This window comes from Spodoptera frugiperda, chromosome 1, assembly GCF_023101765.2.
Source record: "Spodoptera frugiperda isolate SF20-4 chromosome 1, AGI-APGP_CSIRO_Sfru_2.0, whole genome shotgun sequence".
In the NCBI taxonomy this organism is placed as follows: Eukaryota; Metazoa; Arthropoda; class Insecta; order Lepidoptera; family Noctuidae; genus Spodoptera; species Spodoptera frugiperda.
In genome coordinates this window covers 3490912-3512239 of record NC_064212.1, presented here as the reverse complement: position 1 = coordinate 3512239, position 21328 = coordinate 3490912, and the positions used below count along the sequence as shown (strand labels likewise).

The 21328-nt window shown below is 37.6% G+C and overlaps 1 protein-coding gene across 8 annotated transcripts in view; it reads left to right on the top strand.

The window, feature by feature from the left end:
- Positions 1 to 21328, top strand: part of LOC118273511 (sodium bicarbonate cotransporter 3) — a 92231-nt gene that overhangs the window by 58534 nt on the left and 12369 nt on the right. For all 8 annotated transcript variants that reach the window (XM_050703956.1, XM_035590506.2, XM_050704117.1 and 5 more), the window contains one exon: positions 2583 to 2683. In XM_050703956.1, coding sequence (XP_050559913.1) covers positions 2593 to 2683 — 91 coding nt within the window. In that variant the 5' untranslated portion in view covers positions 2583 to 2592. The remainder of the gene's footprint in view (positions 1 to 2582; positions 2684 to 21328) is intronic.

Sequence of the window (21328 nt, the reverse complement as noted above, 5' to 3'; positions counted from 1 at the left end):
AAGTGGTTACCGTGGCCTATGAATGCTTGCAACACTTGGGGCTTTACATGTGCCTTGCTGACTCGTAAGAAACCTATTTACTCGCTTCTTGAAGAACCCCATTTCTTCATACATGTATCAAACTAATAATACAAACATGAAAGTTTGTCTGTTTGAATGTGTGTCTGTCAATCATGCTGAAACTACACAACGGATTTTGATGAAAATTGGTATACCTACAGACATGGTAACTATGAATTAACTTGGATGTGGAGTAGCGAACTCACTATCAGAAGCAAGTATTACCTATCGAATGCCTGTTGTTTGCTAAAAAAGGTAAGGACAAGGTAAACTCATAACAGTTAACAGAACCAGCAAAAAAGGCAACATTGTTTTTAAAATTCTGGGCAAATTTAAAGCTACTGTTGAAACCGTTGAATTGAAACCAACTACGTCACTAAAGTATGCATAAGAAACTGAACAACAAAAAGTTTAAAAGCATATGAACATCTATCGTTCGTTTTGAGAGCTGGCAGCCTTTTAGTCGCCATACTCCTTACGTTATGTCTTTCTTTTTGCTTTTAAAAATTCGATGTTTTCTTCTAAAGTTGCTTGTGTTATGTTTAGACCAGATAGAAAGCAAAAAATAAAGGCACATTACTATGTGCCATTATCATTATCGGCCTCATCTAGTTATTTTAGAGATTGTCGTGTAAAAATCTTGTAACCTAATTGCAAAAATAAATATCATCATAATAATATGCATCCTTTAAGGCAATAATCATCAACATCAACATAAACAGCTTATAAGTGGCCACTGCTAACCAAAGGCCTCATCTCACACGAAGAAGGTTCGAGTTCCATTAATCACCATGCTTGCTAAGTCAATAATACACCCAGTAAAATATGTTACACTCATATTCCACAATCAATGAAAATTATTCATCCACATAATCACACCCACATTCGTTCGTACATGTACCTCTTTGATTGCGACATTGGATGCTACACACATAAATTTTATTCGAGTTTTCTCTTGTAAAGAATAAACTGGAATGTGATTTTGTTGTTGCAATAACTTTATACCAACAACTGTGACAATCAGGTACCTACTACTATTGGTTTACACCAATAGTTACAGTAACTACGAAACTAGATAAGAATTCCAACGTATATATGTATTACAATACGGTAACCGCACGTACGTTAATACAGTAACATTATTTAGTCGAGAATCCAGAAAAGTATTTCACACTAGCTGCTGCACGTGGGATCGCCCACGTTCCCATGGGATGAAAAGAACCCTATCACCCAAATCAGCTCATACGCTGTCTGTATACCAAATTACATCAAAATCCGTTCAGAATTTTCAGCGTGATTGACGGACAAACATCCAAACAAACAAACTTTCATATTTACAATTTTAGTGTGATTACACTTGTATGGGTCTTTAAAAAGCATCACCAGCTTTAGGGTAAGTGTTATAATAATTGCAACTAAAATGTACTCACATACTTCTCCTAATATTGTTACATAATATGTTTAGCGTTATATTTCCAAGTTAAAAACGAACTGTGTCGTCGTATTGTAGTTGTAGCTATGGAAGGTACGTATAGGTAGCATTGCAAAGCTCAGCCACGTGTAGCATAAATTGTTATGAATGGTTGCAGCGTTCCACTTTGTGTGGGTTTAAAAATATAACTCTCGATTCCCTGTAAATTATATTTTTATGGAAAACGCACCCACTGAGTTCATGGTTCTAGATTTCATGTTCTGATCACACTTATTATAATAACACCCGAAATGGAATTTTAATTTCAATATGATTTTCTCTAAACTACAACTGACAGAAGATTAATTTTATTATAACCTTCGTGAGCACATAATAATTAATTTGACAGAAGATTATCCATATTAGAATCAGGTACACTTCTACCTGCCTAGGTAGGTAGGCAGGTAGAAGGCAAGCAAACAAAAGTGGGGGTGTGAGGTAGGTACCCTATAAAGGAAGCTAGGCTTAGGAACACCTACGTAAATCACAATATTACAAGTAAACAATATATAAGTAATATCTGACGCCTCAATTCCCAGAGGAAGCTTAAGGATGTGTTCGTCAACTTGTTATGTGTACTATGTATGTTCGATCGTGTATGTATATGTGTATTATGTATATGTATAGTGTGTATTATTCAGCTCGTTGATTACCAATTAGTGCTCCTGGGAAATCGACTGAGATACCCCTTCGATGTAAGACAATTGCTTGTATGGATATTGGCGTTAATCTGTATACCAATATTTGGTGAACGTATAAATTTTCTTGGAATATGTATGTGTGAGAGATTACAATTAGGTACAGTATAGTTTAATTCTGATTTATCTATTTGAGTTTTCATTAGGCATTCGACAAAAAAAGTAAAATACGCACGTTTTTGAATAATTTAAATACCAAAAGGTAGGATAAAATTGATAAATAGAAACGAAAATTAAAAAAACACTATTTTCTTTTTTTTATGACACATTGATGAAACTATCAATAATGCAACGGCAATGAGACTTCATAGATGAGACCACCTACATTAAAATTTTGTTTAATTTGTCTGCAGACCGTGGACGATGGAGACCAGAGCTGATGATGACGAGGCGCCCACAGACCCAGCGGCGAGGAAGCTCACACACCATGACTACACAGAACTGGACTTTGAAGGTATGGAAAGAAAGAAATTAGTTGTTTATACTTTGATTTATGCCTGTCTCGTTGGTCGAGTGGTCGCAAATGCAACTGCGAGACAGGGGGTCGATTCCCGGGCCGGCAAAGGACTACTGGTATTTTTTCTAAAAATTCTTAGTAGCAAGAACTCTGGAATTGTGCCTAGTATCTGGCAATAGGTTCACCTCGTATTACATGGGACATGTAACACAAATGGGTGTACATTGTACAATGGCATTATGTGCCGCAATGTATCATGTACACAAATGGTGACTGAATAATCGGCTGATCTGAAACGTGCTTGATTCTCGTTTGTTTCATCCACAAATTGTTGTTTCCAGTCAGTGTGTCGACAGTAATGTCTGTGTAAAATTATAGATTTATAAACACGTCAGACACAGAAGGAAATCTTCTAAAAATATCGTTTTCAAAGAGAAAATAGAAATAGTTTAATAGTAATATACTAAACAAGCCATGAGAAGAAAGAGATTTTAATGAAAACATTATGAACAAAGCTTTTACCGGTAATGGAAATTCGTTACCATGGTAACTAGATGCGAAGAAATAATCCCTGTCTTACTTGGTGTCACTCTATATTTAGGAGCAAAATATTTAGGAATAATTTCACAAAGGCTTTGAAAATATTGCTATTAAGGTCTTAGTAATAACGTCTTTTGTTTTCTCCGTAAATTATTGGAAGAAATCAGAATGTATAGACGAACTGTCATTACTTATTAAAGTTGAAAGAAGAACTTTTTTTTAATGTCGTTGTCTGAGACTTTATTCAAAGTCAAGTCAAAGTCGAAGCATTTATTTCAATTTATACACTTAGTATTTATGAGGCACTTTTAAAACGTCAAATTGAATTGTCCGTCTGTGAAGCTAGGTGCTCGTTCCAAAGTGTAGCTTCGAATTAGTCTATTTATGACTTTTTTAATTGTTTGTATCGGTTTAACTCGCCTTAGACCTTAGATTATATAATAACATGGTGCATCCACATCTGACAAGTTCATCGCTCGCGATGTGCTCGCGAGTCTCTGTGCATACTTCACAAGATACTCACGAGATTTTAGTGAGCGGCGCATTTAAGGTACTACACAACTAAATATGCAAGTACCTACTCATTTTTACTATTGATAAGATGTTTGTTGAATAAGTAACGTTATCTTGGCATTCATTAAAAAAGTATTTGTAAAAGTAAGTAAGACGTTCCATCTGATTCGCTCTTGTAACTAAGCTCTGAATAATCGCCTTGAATTTGGTTAAAGCCTAGCTCGCAAGTTGTAACATACGTGAAATTCATGACACAGGCACGGAATGAATAAATGAATACTAAACAATCGTTATTTGTTCAACTTGACTGTGATTAAACGGTTGCTACGAGTAATGTGATGGATGCTACGCCGCTACGATGCTACGTCGTAGCTTGTAGCTGTTTGCTACGCGATGTAACTATTTTCATTATTGTGAAAACAATATTAATATTTTGTTTATTATTTTACTTTACCATACCATGACGTCACGCTTTTTAATCCCTGAAGGGGTAGGCAGAGGTCTTTATAATTGAATTAAACACCTGAGTGAGCTTATTATCTTGTACCGGGTACATTTTCAGAATCAGACAGAATTTGCGAAAATATCCGTACAATACGAAGCCCGAGACTGGGACTGCTTGTTCAACAGTCACACTTACAACCAACGACATAAGATTACGTAACCAATTAAACTAAAAGCCTTTAATCAAAAACCCTGTCCTCCACACAGATGAGTCTCAAGAGTTTACAATTTCGTTCGCCCTGGCTTACTAAGCCGCGTTGGTCATTAAGGCGGGCCATTCATCGCGCTCGCGTTGTTTACTCGCCGTCTTTACAACTAAAGAACGTGTGCTTGACCTTTTCGTGTACTGTTTTATGGATTTTAGGGCTGTCACTATGTAGGTTAGTCTTTTTTTTTTAATAATAAAAATTCCATGTTCAAAGTTTGATTTGTGCTACATTTTGTCATTTGTGGCTGATATGATGATAACGGTGAAAGTTTAAATAGATGGTCAATAGTCGATTGTCAAGCCGCTAAGATTCAAATTCGTGATTCAAAATCAATAGTGGATCATATTTGTGGCCCCTGGCGTAGCTTGAAACTAGTTGAGTGACTCAATTGGTATTTTTACAAAGTGACAATACGATTTTTGTCTATATCTTTGAATGTAATTTACTTATAATAGTTTGGTAATAGAAAAAAGATTTTATAATATAAACTTATATTAATATTGAAACAATTATGTTTATACGAAAACCTAACCTATTATTCCTACCATTAAAGCACTTCACTTATCCCAGAGTCCCGTTATTGTGGCATTGTGCAAAGGTAATGGTCGTTGCATTGATATTCCTTTATTACAAGTGCTAAACTCTTATTCATATGACGTTTAGAGCCATATTGCCGTGGCATTATGAAACGTTATGGTTGCTTTGTAATATGACGTTTTACAATCGTTTCAGACGTAATATCGCGTTTATTGTGAATGAGAAATTGCGATGTTAAACTTTATTGTATCATATACGATATACTACGTTTAGGCACTTTCATTAAAAGTCTCCTACATATATAACCGATACGACCTTCAAACCTTTAAGAAAAGAGCGTATTCCTGTTTGTTGTTTTGTTTAAAATGTCTATAGGCGGCGACGATTGCTTACCATCAGGTGATACAGGTCCGTATGCTCGTTTGCATCATATCCCATCCAAAAACATTATAACCAAGATTCGCCTATTCTTCATTAATAACTAAATTAGGAGACCTACTCGTCAGATATCTAAATTCTTCATTAACAAAGTGACAAATAATAGTACTAATAAAAAACTCAAATACAAAAAGTTATTTTTGCTCCTAATAAGTATCTGCCAAACACGGAATCGTTTCCAAGAATATTATTTTAGTGAACGCCTCCCACTATTATTGTCAGTAATATTATTCCTACAAACGATTATAAGACGCTTTCGAAGTAAGAAATAAAATATTCTGTCATTGTAAACGACGTGGAAAAACATAAATCAACCTTTGTGCAAAGTTTTCCTATAAATATAGCTCAAAGTTTATTTCCCTTCAGCATTTCAGGTTGACTTAAACAACAAAAGATACCGCATAAATTATCATAATTATTATAATAAATAAATAATAATTACAATCGTTACCATTTATTTTTGGTTATAATTTATGCAAGGTTAGATAGAGAGGGTTGGTAAAACAGATGGCGGTTTTCCACCAGAGATATGCTACTACGTTACCGTTGATGCGTTTAGCTTCCACCAATTATATTCATTGGTACATGTAGCTTAGCACTGGTGGAAACAGAGTCAGTTAAAGCTATGTTTTTTATGGAAATATGCGTGCTATGGATGGCTTCCCTACTGTCGATACATCGCATACTCGAGCCGCGCATCTTCCTCACACAGCTACATAGCTTAGTGTCAGTGGAAACGGTCACATAGTTTCACATCTTAGCTATTACATCTTCTTAACTTTGTTCTATGAGTTCTCAAAATTCATGTTCAACATGTATATGTTCATATTTTAGTTCATAGGTACTTAGATACAATACAAGTGTACATAAAACATTTCAACCATATTGTAACAAATCGAAACGATCAATTGAAACTCGATACGTATAATGATGTGTCGTTGTGATACCCTATCAATCTTAACTGATCCCATGCCGACCATAATGTATCTATTTGTACACTGATCTATTACATACCATTTTATCGTACATACAACAAAATACATAATACATACCGACGGTTGAAAGACTAATTGATCTAAGTGATATTTTTTCACACATCATTTGAATTCGCTGATTCCGAATATCGCATATAATAACAAATATAACAAATATCGCTCAGATCAATTACCCTTTCAACCATATATTTATTTTAGTTTTATACTTGCTACTAAATACACAATTAATTTGGTATTTCCTAACTGGTTAGTTAGGATACTAGACACTTAAGTCTGGCTCAGATATTGATACTTTTAGTCCTTCATTGATAATTTTATGCCCGTCTGAATATTTCTATACGCATCACTCGAAAACTACAGCACAAAATCGAATACGATTCTCACCAAGCAACGTTTTACTAGCGTTGAACATATCTTTTTAATTCTATGCATTCGAAGTCACCGCCAAAACCAGATTCATATATAAAATCCATGGGATTCCATTCCCCCTGTTATTCAGTCACCCTCCTGACCTAATTTCCACAGTTTTGGTGAGACAATGCTCCCCTTTTTCCTTGACTTGTTTTGACGATAAAACGTCCTAGAAATGAATTATTTATTGTGTTGCAATCGTTAATTTGTGTGTATTGAAGCGGATCGGTGGAAACATCGGCAGTTTCCACGATTGTTATTGGAATCGGGGTTTTTGATTGGGAAATTCACAGCTTGAGTTTAGAGCTTGGAACTGCACCCATATGTATAGTATAATAGGCTCGTTCTTCATTAGATATGTAACTAGTAATTTTTTGTATAATTGTATTAGAGAATAATGTAAACGCTATAACTATAATCTTACCCGTCCACGAAGGAAGAGATGAATTATTTGACAGCAACCATTCATATACATAATTTTCATTTCTTCGCTTGTAACCAGGCAACCTTTTTTTTAGTGAAACAACAATTTGTGGATCACACAAAGAGTTGCTCCGTGCGGGAATCGAACCCGCTACCCGTTGCGCGGCAGCCAGTTGCCCAGCCACCGCACCAACCGTGCAGTCAAATCTTTAATGATAATGAATAAGATGATGATTATAAACTGTTTGTTATTTAAGGCTATTTATGTTACAGAAGATAATGTACTCAAACAAAGTTAAATACATTTTGGTCTATTCTATGTATAAAAAATAGGACCAGAAAAGTGAACAAATTCAAGTAACGTGGGTTGACATACAGTTTATGTTAAGGACCCCTTAACATTGGATACACAGGTATATTTTACCCCTAGAAATATAAGAAACCTTTTAGCTACATAAATACTAACAGCAAAAGACCTCTCCACAGAGAAGGGGTTCCAAAGAAACTAATAAGTACAAGAAACCAACAATTTCTGCGTTCGACAAATTTACGATTGTTGAAAGTTTATTTAATCAAGAAACTCTTTCAAGGATTCTTTGAACTCAAGGTACAAAGCTAGGAATAACATGGCAGTTGTTTTTTTAACTTTATTACTTGGAAATGTCGAGCACAGAAAATTAGCTCGCGGTCGAGCGTGGAGTGGTTTTATTGTTAGTACTTAAGGCCTGGTACAGACTAAGGTATTGTAACATGAAAGGAGCATTTCATAAGTGTGGACGCAGGGCGAGCACGTGGCACGCATGAACCGAGTATGATATGTTCGCATCTTTCCAGTAAGTGCGCGGCGAACATAACTCAGTCTGACGAGAATACGCGTTCCGCAGTAATACACACACAACCTATCTATACTGATGCTCCGAGCCTACTGCGAGCCACTTTATGTTCATAAAAACCGACGAACACAGATTGCGGTGCGCACGAGTTGTTATGCTCTGTATCCTTAGTATGAGTTTGCTTTTCGAAAAACGTTAATGAACCAACCAATCAAAGCGCCGAACGCGCACGAGAAACGAAACGAGAGCCGTTTGTGTGCCCGCAAGGATTCCACACTATGTGAATTTTTCATGTTGCATTATGTAAGTCTGTACCCGGCTTTAGTGGTCATAAAGGCGATACATGTGTTTGTTATTTCATTAATTAAAATGGTACTTTTATAGTTCCAACTTTTATAACAGAAGTAGAATTCAACATCATCAACAGCTAATGCATTATTATTATAACTTGAGACGGGATATTTACCATGTTTATTTATTTCGAAGAGTTTCCGATATTTCATCCGTGATCATAGCGTTTGCAACAGTGCCGAAATATCAGAAACTAACGTTCTAATAATAATGTTAGTGACCATGTCAGTTTAAAAGCTAATGCATTGGCACTAGCAATGGATTGCCATTGCTGGACTATGAGCATCTTCTACATAACAGAGTTTGTCATAATCTCTTTACTTGGACGGGTTGGTACCCCTAGTTTAAAAGTCAGATCAAGTTTATAAGTACACTACTTTAATTTAGAAATCTTTCAAAATTTAATTTAAAAGTCTTCATGCGAGTAGAGGTCGGTTATTTTTGTATACCCATATTGGGTATTTTTTTTTTTTTTTTATGAGACACGTCGGTTATCGAGCTGACGTATCACCTGATGGTTATTCCACACCCAAAATGGTTACCGGTAAACAATATGGCGGAGTGACGTGGTAAACGGAGTTAGGACAGTTGACGGGGCGAGATATCGGCAGAATCAGTTTATGTCAATCACCATTGATTGACTGTACGAGGGAATTTTGCGCCGTGGCTGATCACTCGAAGCGGTCGTGTCAGTTCCAGCTCGCATGCCCATTATTTCAAGAGCTTTGGCGTAGGTTACAATTTGGAGTGGTTTTGCTCAAAATTTCGGTTCCGTATCTATTTCTTTTGTTAACAAAATTTCAAGTTATTTTCCACACCCAAAATGGTTACCAGTAAACAATATGGCGGAGTGACGCGGTAAACGGAGTTAGGACAGTTGACGGGGCGAGGTATCCGCAGCTCCGGATTAGGCATCAGTCCTATTGGGCCTCATCTGGTTCCCGACTGTACGAGGGAATTTTGTACCGTGGCTGATCACTCGAAGCGGTCGTGTCAGTTCCAGCTCGCATGCCCATTATTTGAAGAGCTTTGGTATAGGTTACACAATTTGGAGTGATTTTGCTGAAAATTTCGGTTCCGTATCGGTTTCTTTTGTTAGGTGGAAAGTTTCAAGTTGTTTTCCAATCAAGCGTTTTTTTTATGGGGGTAAAGTCATCCAATGTCTTTTCCCACCTTGCAAGTGCTAGTCGAAAGTCGAGAGGCAGTGTCAGACTCTTACTGGCGTCTGCTTTTCGAGCCAGAGCCCCGGTAAACCCGCTAATAGTCTGCAGCTGCGGATCGGGCATCAGCCCTACTGGGCCCCATCTGGTTTTGGTCTACTCTTGCTCGCTGTCCGCAGGCCCGCACTTACGGTAACCGGAGATTATCGCGCGATCCCCGACGCTCGAAGAGTCTCTCGCGACGGCTGGGGCGTAAGGAAGTTCATTCCCGCCAAGCTTAGATTAATATTAGGTAGATCTAGCTACAATTTCAAATACGAATATTCAGCCGAATGATGCGAAGACTCGTGGATTTTTGCCATGCTACTCACAACGAATATTTAAAAGAAAATTCTCCAATAACAACCCAAAACCCAAACCCATGGTTCTATCAAAGTATTATAACAATATAGAAGAAAATTCTGGAAGCGTCTCACGTAGAAATTTTCCCGAACAAAGTCAAAAAGAAAAATCGTGTGTGTGTGCCGTGTGTATCGAAAGGAGATCAGAAACGTAAATAAAACTTATCCGTCTTACCCCTCCCCCCCCCTTTCATATCAGAAAAAGATATAAAACTTTCCCGAGTTGTTTGTAAACACGTTTGACATAAATAGCGATATATTTTTCTTTCCTCAAGGATATCTGCGAGTATTTGTACTCTGTTCAAATCCGTGCTATTGTTTGCAACTGTAGGTTTTATTCAGGTGACATATTTTGAGTGTCAGGTAAATGTTTATAAAAATCTATCTTCAAGTGTTTCGGTATTTTGTAGGTGTCATGGCGGATTAGGTTAGAACTGCGTAGGTTGGTGTTTACGATCTATTTATAGTGAACTATTTTAATACTTTTTTAATTTTATGGCTTCAATTCCAGGCTTCCTTTTCCTTTATATGGTACTCAAATTATATATACGATAAGCCTACTACTACTAGAGCAAGTAATACAAGTAATACCTGTTTTATTACGACTCCCATTTGGATGAGCCTATATTATTTTTTTCAATAACACAAACACACGGCTGCAAGAGGTCTCAGGTCTCAAGGAGTTCGAACCTGGGACCTCTTGCTTAGCAGTCGTACGTCCGACCACTCGACCAACAAGACAATTGCATCATATAAAATCCTGTTAATATAAACATGCTGACTCATTTCACTTAAACTAACATACGGACTTAGAGACTTTTAATGATTACTTCAACTATTCTTCAATCATTAAATGACTCTGAATGTGCGGCAGTAAGCTTTTACAAAACATATACTAGCTAGTAGCTATGAACTGGATGCAAAATGGACCATGAAATAACTAATACAGCCTTGGCTTAACACTCGACCCGATTGCAGAGAAGATAAGATTTCCTGAACCGCTTACCGATACGCGCTGATGCAAGAGATTGCATCGATTTATGGAAATATTGCATTCGTAATATCATTTTACTGCGTTGGTTATTTGGATCTTGGTAGATTTGAAATAGGAACGGAGTACCAAATATAAAAATTCGTCTGATCCATTCGATTGTAAAGAGACCGATTAGACATCCGCAGTGGATGTTTTGTGACTGCTATAACGATGTTAACACTTGACTAGTAATCATATCTAGTAATCGTAACGAGTCAGACTTGACTAGTAATCATTACGGGTTAGGCCTCCGAAACAGTTAATCACCAGATGACACACAGAATACGGCATTATAACAACCGCGCCGCATGTCCGTAACATTCCTAGACCACCCACAATATTACAGTTCTTCGGTGGTCAAGAAACATGAAGATGATCCCACAGAATTAATACTCGATTAATTTCATTATTTATTTTGTTTGAAACTTTTTTTTTCATTTTCGCTTGAAATATTTAGTCGTATTATGCTTCGGTTTACGTTTACTACTTGTAGTTTCATTTAAATCATATTAGTGATCCCCATACTGTATAGATTCTGACATTCCGAACCATTATATACTGATACTTACCTAAACATAAAGCTAGGAAGGTAATAGTAATTTTATATCTTAAGTTGGAAACACTTGAAATCGCGATCAATTTCCCAGTAACTAATACCTCTTTAAACCGAGGTTAAGAGTCCCTTTAGTTAGGAGCTTGTTCTAGAACTGCAAATAGCTTAAAATTAGCTTTAATGTTTAACTAAATACATTTTGATGTGGCAGCGTCTAGACAAGACACTAAGCGCTATAAAAGCCACTTTAAAAAAAATAACGATATGTAGACTTATTTGCTAGACGACTATAATTGAAGTTTTGACCTTGATGTAAAATAAAAAAGGGGTTGCTTCCATTGAATATTTAATTTCTACAAACCAACCTATATCTGAAAATGGATTCAAATTTGCTGGACATCGTGAGGTAAGCGTTATCAAATAAATTTAAACCTTTTAAACTATAATCTGTGGGAACTGCCACTGCTTCGGCACGATGCATTCAGAATGGGCATAGCTCGATTTTCAGTAGGAATGATACCTAACAGTTTATCACAGAAACTCTCGACGTGAAACAATTACAGGTTAACATGGTGGTATATTATAATTTATGTTACTTTACAATTTATTTTCCTAATTCCCATATAATAGCCTATTGCCATATACAGGGATTATACAGAGTTACTACTGAGAAATTTTCGAAAAACCAAAAAATGGTAAGTAGTAATTTGCTTAACCCGGGAATCGAAGTCTGCCTCGATGGCCATCGAGGCGAGCGAGGCAACTTCTAAAAGATGAAACCACAGACGAAAAGCAAGCATATACTAAGCTGATTAACCAAATAAAGATGTAACCATTTTTATTCATGAATTCGCTAATAAAAGCTGTATTATTGCAGTCAAAGCCGAATAGCGACATGAGGCCACAAATTAGGGAACTTTATGTGTGTGATGTCTAACCAGACGAGACACTTTAGTGTCTTTGGTTGGCGATTTAGTTGCTTTGGAGACTATGTAATATTAAATTCGAATAATTAGTTTGTTAATGTCATATTTTGATAAACAACCCGATATTGACGAAAGTTGTAGGGAACGGGTTATTCAATCAGATATTCCATTCGTAGATACACTTTGGAATGAGCTTCACTGATAGACAGAATGCCCAATTAAGAATTAATTAAAATAAATGCTTTTACTTTTGACTTTTGAGAAAGTGAAAGAGGAAAGAAGGTAGGGTGACTTTTGTCCTGCAGTGGAACGATCATGGTTGAAATTTAAATATAAATCTAAATCTTTTGAGAAAGTCCTTGAAAGATGCCTATGTGCCTATATTCAGCAGTGGACGTCTTGTGGTTGAAATAGAGTATTCGTTCATCGTTGACTGCTGACGATTAAATGCAATTGATAAATCGCTGACCTTCACCACAATAAGTTGCTCGTCTCTTTCATCCCCAAGTAAAACATTGGCTGACGTCACTAATTCAAGGTCATTGGCAATTTGTGGTATGTTTGTTAAGAACCAAGGGCTTTGATTATGTACATATGTCTGTAATAATATTTTGGTACGGGATAGCCGCTAGGGACGCATCACTAATGGAGTAATGAAAACTTATGTACATAACCATATCATATGAATTCTGATTATTTAAAAGCTGCTAGCTAGCTTTTGGAAAATGAGTAGAGAGGTACCAATGTAATATTTACTATCCACAGTTTCTTCAGCGTTCTGATAAGCGTAGGTTCCATGTAATAGCGAGTAAAACTGGTGACAGGATAGATACAAAAACAAACAGAGACCATGTTAAAGCACGTGAGTCTGGTACCACAGACATGATACAAAAAACACACATTTAAATAGTTTTAAAAAAGAAGAACAATATTTAATACTTTTGCCCGACCCAGAAATTCATCAACTCCTGCTCGGTATTTGTTACAACTCGATCCAATCTACCTCTACAAAATGTATGTGGTATAAATAAAACATAGCAGACGTCACTTTGAGCACCTAACTTCACTAACGGACAGACTGACAGACTATTATTTATTTCTTTCTTTCTTTGTTAACGTTTCAAAAGTACTTATTTATGATTTAATTGGAATAAATGATTTGACTTTGACTGTACCATTACTGATTTAGGTCAAGTTCAGATTCTATAAAAATTATTCAAGCATTAAAATCGGGATTATTTCTACGTGGAATTTTTCCCGATCGACTGAGAGTTTAATGGAGCGTGACGGACAGACGTGATAGAACTACGAAGGTGACAGATGAAGTACACTTGATCAGTGATAGAGTAATTTATTTTAATAGGACACCTTGTTACTTGTATAAAAGTCTAGTATTCGTAAGTCGTAGTCTATCCTTTACGGTTGTAAAGGATAACTACTGAATAGGAGATCGAGAGTAATTTGCTTTTACTTTCTGGCGGGTTATCGGAGCTTCGGCTCGACAAGCAGGAATAGGAACGGGGTAGTTTTTAGTCTCTAAGAGTCTGTCACACCCTCTCGCCTCGCCCTGGCGAGAGAAGTCATTGGATGATTTTCCCCCTTAAAAAAAAAGTATCGTAGACTTTGGTACAGACTAGGATATATGCTAGTCTATCCTTTATAATTGTATAGGATGACTACTGAATAGGAGATCCCGAGTTTTCTTTCAGCTAAAGTCAAAGTCAAAGCATTTATTTCAATTAATCCTTAATTAGGCACTTTTGTCTGTCAGTCTGCCTGTCAGTGAAGCTAGGTTCTAAAAAAATAATGATTCTTAATTTCAGAAAATTTAAAAGATTGGAGATGTTAAGGCTAACGGAAGAAATTAATAACTTACTTCAATCCATAATTGAATGATTTAACTTTAGATCTTATTTTGACATTACTTTTATGGAGTTTCCGTCAAAAACTTGGATTGATCCAGAGATATTGAATTAAGGTCGGTTATAATTTCGGCCGTTAATGGTTTTAAATGTATTTTAACACAAAGATATATAAATATATGGAATAACTCTAAGTTATGTTTCATCCCAGTATTATTTATGACTTGACCCAGTGCTATTTTTTCATTTGATTGGTCGACGATCGGCCGTTATGTCACCTGGTAGTAAGTGATGATACGGCCTACGATAGAACACGTCTGTCCATAAGCAACCTATTCACTCGAGCCTTGAAGACACTCAGGTTATACCCATCAGGAAATAGAGACTCCGGCAAAGGACTCCACTCCTTAATCACTACCACTCGCACAAAGAAAGTTGATTATCACAAAAATGGAAACAAGGGTTCAGATAAACAAATAACAGTAACGTCACAATTCTGCATTTAACTATACCATTTATTCAATAAAAACAAAAATAAAATTCCCAATACACATCGAGATAATAAAATAAATAAATGTTTTACGAGACATCCATTTAAAATAGTACAATATTCGCACCTGTACCGGTATTATATTTTCGATTCATTCAACATTCCGAGCGCGTTAGTACGGGAGGATGGCTCTTAACCGAGAAAGCGACGTGGCCCTTTTATTATATCTTAGAATGAAGTTTCCGATGTACTGTCTGTATAAATGTACAATTGTATATTGTATAAAGGAGGTCAAGGTAGGGTAGGAAATGGTAAGATATCTACATCAAGCCAAAGTTAGTAGGACTAATAATGACTGTTTAAAAATAAAGAAGAAACTCAGAATACGTAGGTTCGTTGTTTTGGGCCCAGTAGGGCTGATGCCTGATCCGGAGCTGCGGACTACCTAGCGGGTTTACCGGGGCTCCGGTTCGAAAAGCAGGAGTAGGAACGGGGTGGTTTTTAGTCAAACACTCCTCTCGCCTCGCCCAAGGCGAGAAAAGTTATTGAATTATTTTCCCCCTCAAAAAAAAAAGGGTAGGAAATGCCTACAAGCCAAAGTTAGGAAGGCTAATAATGACTGTTTAAAAATAAGGAACAAACATAAAATATGTAGGTACGTTTTCTTTGAGGGTAAAAATCATCCAGTGACTTCACCCGCCTTGGGTGAGGCGAGAGGGAGTATCAGACTCTTACTGACTAAAAAACCACCCCGTTCCTACTCCTGCTTTTCGAGCCGGAGTCCTGGTAAACCCGCTAGGTAGTCCGCATTTAGATTTAAGCCATGATCGTCTCACTGCAGGGCTACTTCTACTTCCACTCCTCTCTGTGTAAAGCATTTTGCAGCCCATCCTGGTCACAGGTGTCGTTTGTCCCGTCATCTCCTTTTGGTTTGCTACGACGTCTGCGGACGTTGATTTGAGTTGGTCCACTCAGTAGTGAGTTTTGCCCACCGCTCGTCCGACATGCGGCAGACGTGACCAGCCCAGTTTCATTTCAAGCTTGCGGCTTTATGACCAACGTCGATGATTTTAGTCGTGGAGCGCAGCGTGGTGTTTTTTATTTTCCTAGAAACAATGTCTATTTGTCGCCATGTCAATGTTTTTTTTTTTTTTTTTATGAGACATGCCGGTAATCGGTGCGACGTATTACCTGATGGTAAGCAATCGCCGCCGCCCATGGACACTTGAAACACCAGAGGCTTTACAAGTGCGTTACCGGCTTTTTGGGAGTCAGGAATTTAAGGCTTGTTGTTCGGGAATGGGGATGGGGAAGATTGGGAAGGGGGAATTGGGCCTCCGGTAACCTCACTCACACAACGAAACACAACGCAAGCGTTGTTTCACGTCGGTTTTCTGTGAGGCCGTGGTATTACTCCGGTCGAGCCGGCCCATTCGTGCCGAAGCATGGCTCTCCCACACTTGAAATGAAAGTCCTACAAAATAGTTAGAGTTAAAACATTGCATATAGAAAGCGCATAGATATAATAATTATTCTTCGAACAATTTGTAATGGACGGATTTGGTCATATTATATATTGATATGTACCAGGTATCATCGTTCGGTTTCTGATTTGACGTAAGTTATGTTAAAAATTTTGCTCTAGCATATTTTGATCGAATCAAGATTTATTAATCTTGGTAATGCCTCTCCATAATCCATCAGTAGTTACAATGTCATAATAGCGTTACACGACCAAAACATTTAACCAGAAGTTTTAATATAAACTACAATAGTATTCAAAGCGTCGAACACAAAGCAAAACCACATCAATCGGTTTAGTCAAACAGCTCAAAGCACGTAACTTAACCAATGTAATATACACCTAATCTGTTTCTATTTATAAACGGGAGAATTAACATATTAGTGAGTGCTAAATTCGAAATAGAAATAGACTTTAACGCTAGATAATAACAGCCTTATTTATTTTGGCTTAATAACGATTGCCATTTAGACATTGGATTAAAGAGAATTTAATTCCATTTTATAATAACTCTTTAGGTCTTGAAGTAACTTAAGGTAGAAATACATGAACATGGCTTCAGTTGTCGTGGCACCGTGTCCAGCACCACTCCAAGCATTTAGTGACCTACGCCACGCATTAAAGAAATAAAACTTAATTAAAAAAAGGGAACCGCCTTCTATTTTCTTTACCGCCTCCATTTTTTTAAGTCGGCCAGTACGCCTAAAACCTTATCGTAAGTCTGAAATACCATGCTTAAAATCGGTTCAGGCAAACCAAATAATCGCGCACAAACGTACATACATACCGACACGTCCTAAGTATAAGTAAGTAACTGAAAAAGTTAAATTTTACAGGAGAGCGAATTTAAGATTGCAAAAATTATAAATTGTCATATCTTTGTCATTTTAAGGATTTATGGTTTGAAATTTGGTAACTGAGTTTAAAATTAAGTACAGTTTATGTTTACAAGGAATTTTTGTTTGTAAAGGTTTATGGTTTTGTTTTATAACACATAGATAATTTTACCCGGTCTTAGAATGTATCAAAATACTCTAACTGCCACATCCACACTTTTTCAATGGAATATTTATCCTTGTAAATGCTTTAACTGCCAGATACTTACTTTTGACTGGATATTACAATGAAAGTATTTTATGTAACGGTTAGTTACCTATTTTATCACCGTGATTACAACACTAATGTTATTAATGTAACTAAATTTTATTAACTATTTTTTAATAAATCTTGTTATTTTGAAGTAAAAGGCTTAAGATATTTGATTTATTTTTATTAGGAATCAAATTAAAAACAAGATAGCAAGTAGAAAAATGAACAAAGGTCATTTTGGTACAAATTCGAAAGTGCGGCCAAAATGAAAACATATAATAATCTGTTAGTACTTGACTCCTTGAGTATTTTTTATTATGGCACCAAAACTGGGAAACCATTAACTTCGGTTTTATCCAGGGTTAAAATATATCATTTTGCGGTCATTTTCGGAAAGATTATTGTAACAATAATGGGTTATAGTATATAGTTATATTATATAGTTATGGAAAGAAAGTAAATTATAAAGGATGGAACGGCTGACATTTGTCGGGCATGTCATCGCCCAGGGGAATCCATTCGACATATAATTTCGGGTTGTTCTCACTTAGCTAACGGAGAGTACTTGCATAGACACAATCTTGTAGCCAGGATTATTCATCAACAACTTGCTTTAAAATACTAACTTATTAAAACTGAAGTGCCGAATTATAAGTATCTGCCTGACCCAGTTCTTGAAAATGGAGATGTCACACTGTATTGGGATCGAACTATCATCACAGACAGGACAGTTGTTGCTAACAAACCTGACATTGTGGTGATAGATCGACCAAGCCGTCGCATAATGATAATTGATATAACAATCCCACAAGTCGAGAATCTCCCGAAAGCTGAAAAAGATAAAGCCAGTAAATATCTTGATTTAGCTTATAAGGTTGTCGACATGGGGGATATAGATTTGGCAATAATTGTGCCGATAGTCGTATCTGCCAATTGCCTCAAAGCTAAAAGCCTCGACCAATACCTGAGTAGGCTAACGTTAGACGGGTGGATCAAGAGCCTGAAGCAGAAAGCAGTACTTCTGGATACAGCGCGTACTGTCCAGAAATTCCTCTCTTTTGAGCCCTGACCGCCTTGCTTGGATTTATCCCGTTACTGGTTGGCTACTGCTTTCTATATTGTTAAATGTTTCTTTTTTCTTATTTAAAATTTTCTAATTAAATATTTCTAAATCTAATCAACAAGTAAGGTAAATAAATAAATGAAAATTAAGGGTTATAGGTTGAATAGGAAGGTCCAGGTAGCTGCCGTTTAACGTTTAACGCGGTAACGATTACCGGATAAACGGCCCGCTTCGTTGTTTTTTTTTATTGTGGCGAAAATCATCCTATAGCTTCTCCCGCCTTGAGCGAGGTGAGAGAAAGTGTCAGACTCTTACTGACAAAAAATTAGCCCATTCCTACTCTTGCTCTTCGATCTGGAGCCTCAGTACCCCGCTAGTCAGTCCGCAGCTCCGGGTCAGGCTTGACTGGAACTCATCTGTGGTAGTCTTTGAGGTACGCGCGGAACACGAGGCGCCGTTTGTCCCGAACAAACGGCGCCTGGTTTCTGGTTCTGGAAGGGCAGCGAGCTTGATCGCCTACCGCAGACCCGTGCTTACGATGGCCGAAGATCATCTCGCGATCCCCGATGCCAGGAGTGTCTCGCGCAATGACTACGGCATGACGTGGTTCATTCCTCCTCCTTAGCTGGCATGACTGCCTCGCAAAAGGTGGAAACGGCATCCCAGTCCTTCTCGCTCGATCATACTCAGGGTATGATCGAGATCGATCGATCGTCGGCGTAGCGACGGCGCCGAACCTGATGCGGCACCCAACTCGGGAGCTGCTCACGTCTCAAAGGCAGTCCGGGTGATCTGTGGATATCTCCGAGGAGGCGGCAGCTTGCCGGATGACCGCCGTAGGATCTGAAGCCGAAAGCGCTTCAGTTTGCGCGCTGATGTGCGTCGTCAGGGCGAATCTCCGCTGCCGTGCCAGATTAGTGCGTTCCGGGACGAGGTCCAGCATGATATCATGGGCTTGCTGTTATTGCAGCAGTAAGTCCTCTCTAAGAGGAGCGGCTTGAGAGACGCTATACCGCCTGACACAAGTGCTTGCCAGGGATGGGACTTTCGGTAGGTGTCTGTTTCTGATAAGGTGGGAGGAAACGTCTGGATGTAGTCGGCGATGTAACCGGATGTCACAGCCATCGCGGGAGATACTCCTGGCGTCGGGGATCGCGAGATGATCTTCGGCCATTGTAAGCACGGGCCTGCGGACGGCGACCAAGGTCGCTGCCCTTCCGGAACCAGACCCGAACGAACGGCGCCTCGCGTTCCGCGCGTGCCTCAAACAGCCATCAGACTACCACAGAGAAAGTCCCGACCAGGAGCTGCAGACTGCTAGCGGTGGTTTTTAGTCAATAAGGGTCTGACACTCCCTCTCGCCTCGCCCGGGGCGGGAGAAGCCAGGGGAATATTTTCCACCCTTAAAAAAGGTGTAAAACTGTTCACATGATCACAAACACTTGCAATTTGTAGCATTTGTAGTGTACTGAACTATCTGAAAACAATCAAAATCAGATTAAACATCATTGTTTACGATAAATAATTATTAGCATAACTATGTAAGTGTATAGATAAATATTTATATTCTAGTTGAATTCCAATGTATAACGATGTATAAGTTAGTTAATTACCTTAATTTTACGCGATATCCATGGAATAAGTAGTTAAGTGCCTAGATACATTTTACAATTAAAATTGAATCCAGTGTATAAATGTGTAACTACGTAGATACACACTTATGCACCGGGAATGGCTAAAATTCCATAATAATTATCATTAGGACTTACCTTGTCTAGGTGACGAATAAATCTCATTTGGTGGTGACATGGTGAGATTCTGTCGCCTTTTAATTGCATTTTGCTTTAACGATACTAAGAATTTATAGCGTTCACTATATTAATAAAATATAACGCACCGCTCGCGCGTGCCGCTTGCTGTTACCGCGAAGAACTGAGCGAGCGGCAGATGCCCGCACCCCGCGTCTCGATCCCCCCGCGTACTACTATTTAACTGGAACTTCCATATTTGTACGTTGTATTTATTTCCTAGCTAATTCAGATAAATACTTATGCGTCTGAAAAAAACCATGTTCGGCTGTTACAATTTTTTTGATATTTTTTTATTGGATAGATACAGGTACGTTGAAGCTAAAAATGCAATAAAAACCATTTCGTGTATCTGGCAGATACATACTTATACTTAGCGGGTGTCGATACATACATACATACATACATACAGGTATAAACTGAGAACCTCCGTTTTTTAAGCCGATTAAATTATTTCAGAAAAAACAACAAAGTATATTTAGGTCATCTAGAACTTAAACGATGCAGTTACTATGTATGTATGTAAACTGTTTTACATAAACGAACACCATCAAGTTGTTTACGACAGATTGCCACCCACACTGCACACATCACTGGTTATAGCTTGTCACATTGGATCAGACGATTTACTTTATACCCCATAGCACATCATATTGACAATATTTATGTAATGAATAAAACAATACCTAAGTATAGTGTTAGTATTTTAAGACTATCATACAAAATAAACTAAAAATCACGGTTTACTAACGTACGTTAATGGAGAAAAGCTCTACTAGTTTCGAGTCACAGAGGGACTCCTCATCATGAGGATCTTAATTTAGTATATCTTACGATAGTTATCATCAGATAAGCTATGTTTTTATATGGATAGTTGTGTGGCTATTAATGGCTTCCCTACTATGAACTCATCGTATACTCGAGCTGCTCATCTTCCTCGAACAGCTACATAGCTTAGTATCAGTGGAAATGGTCACATAG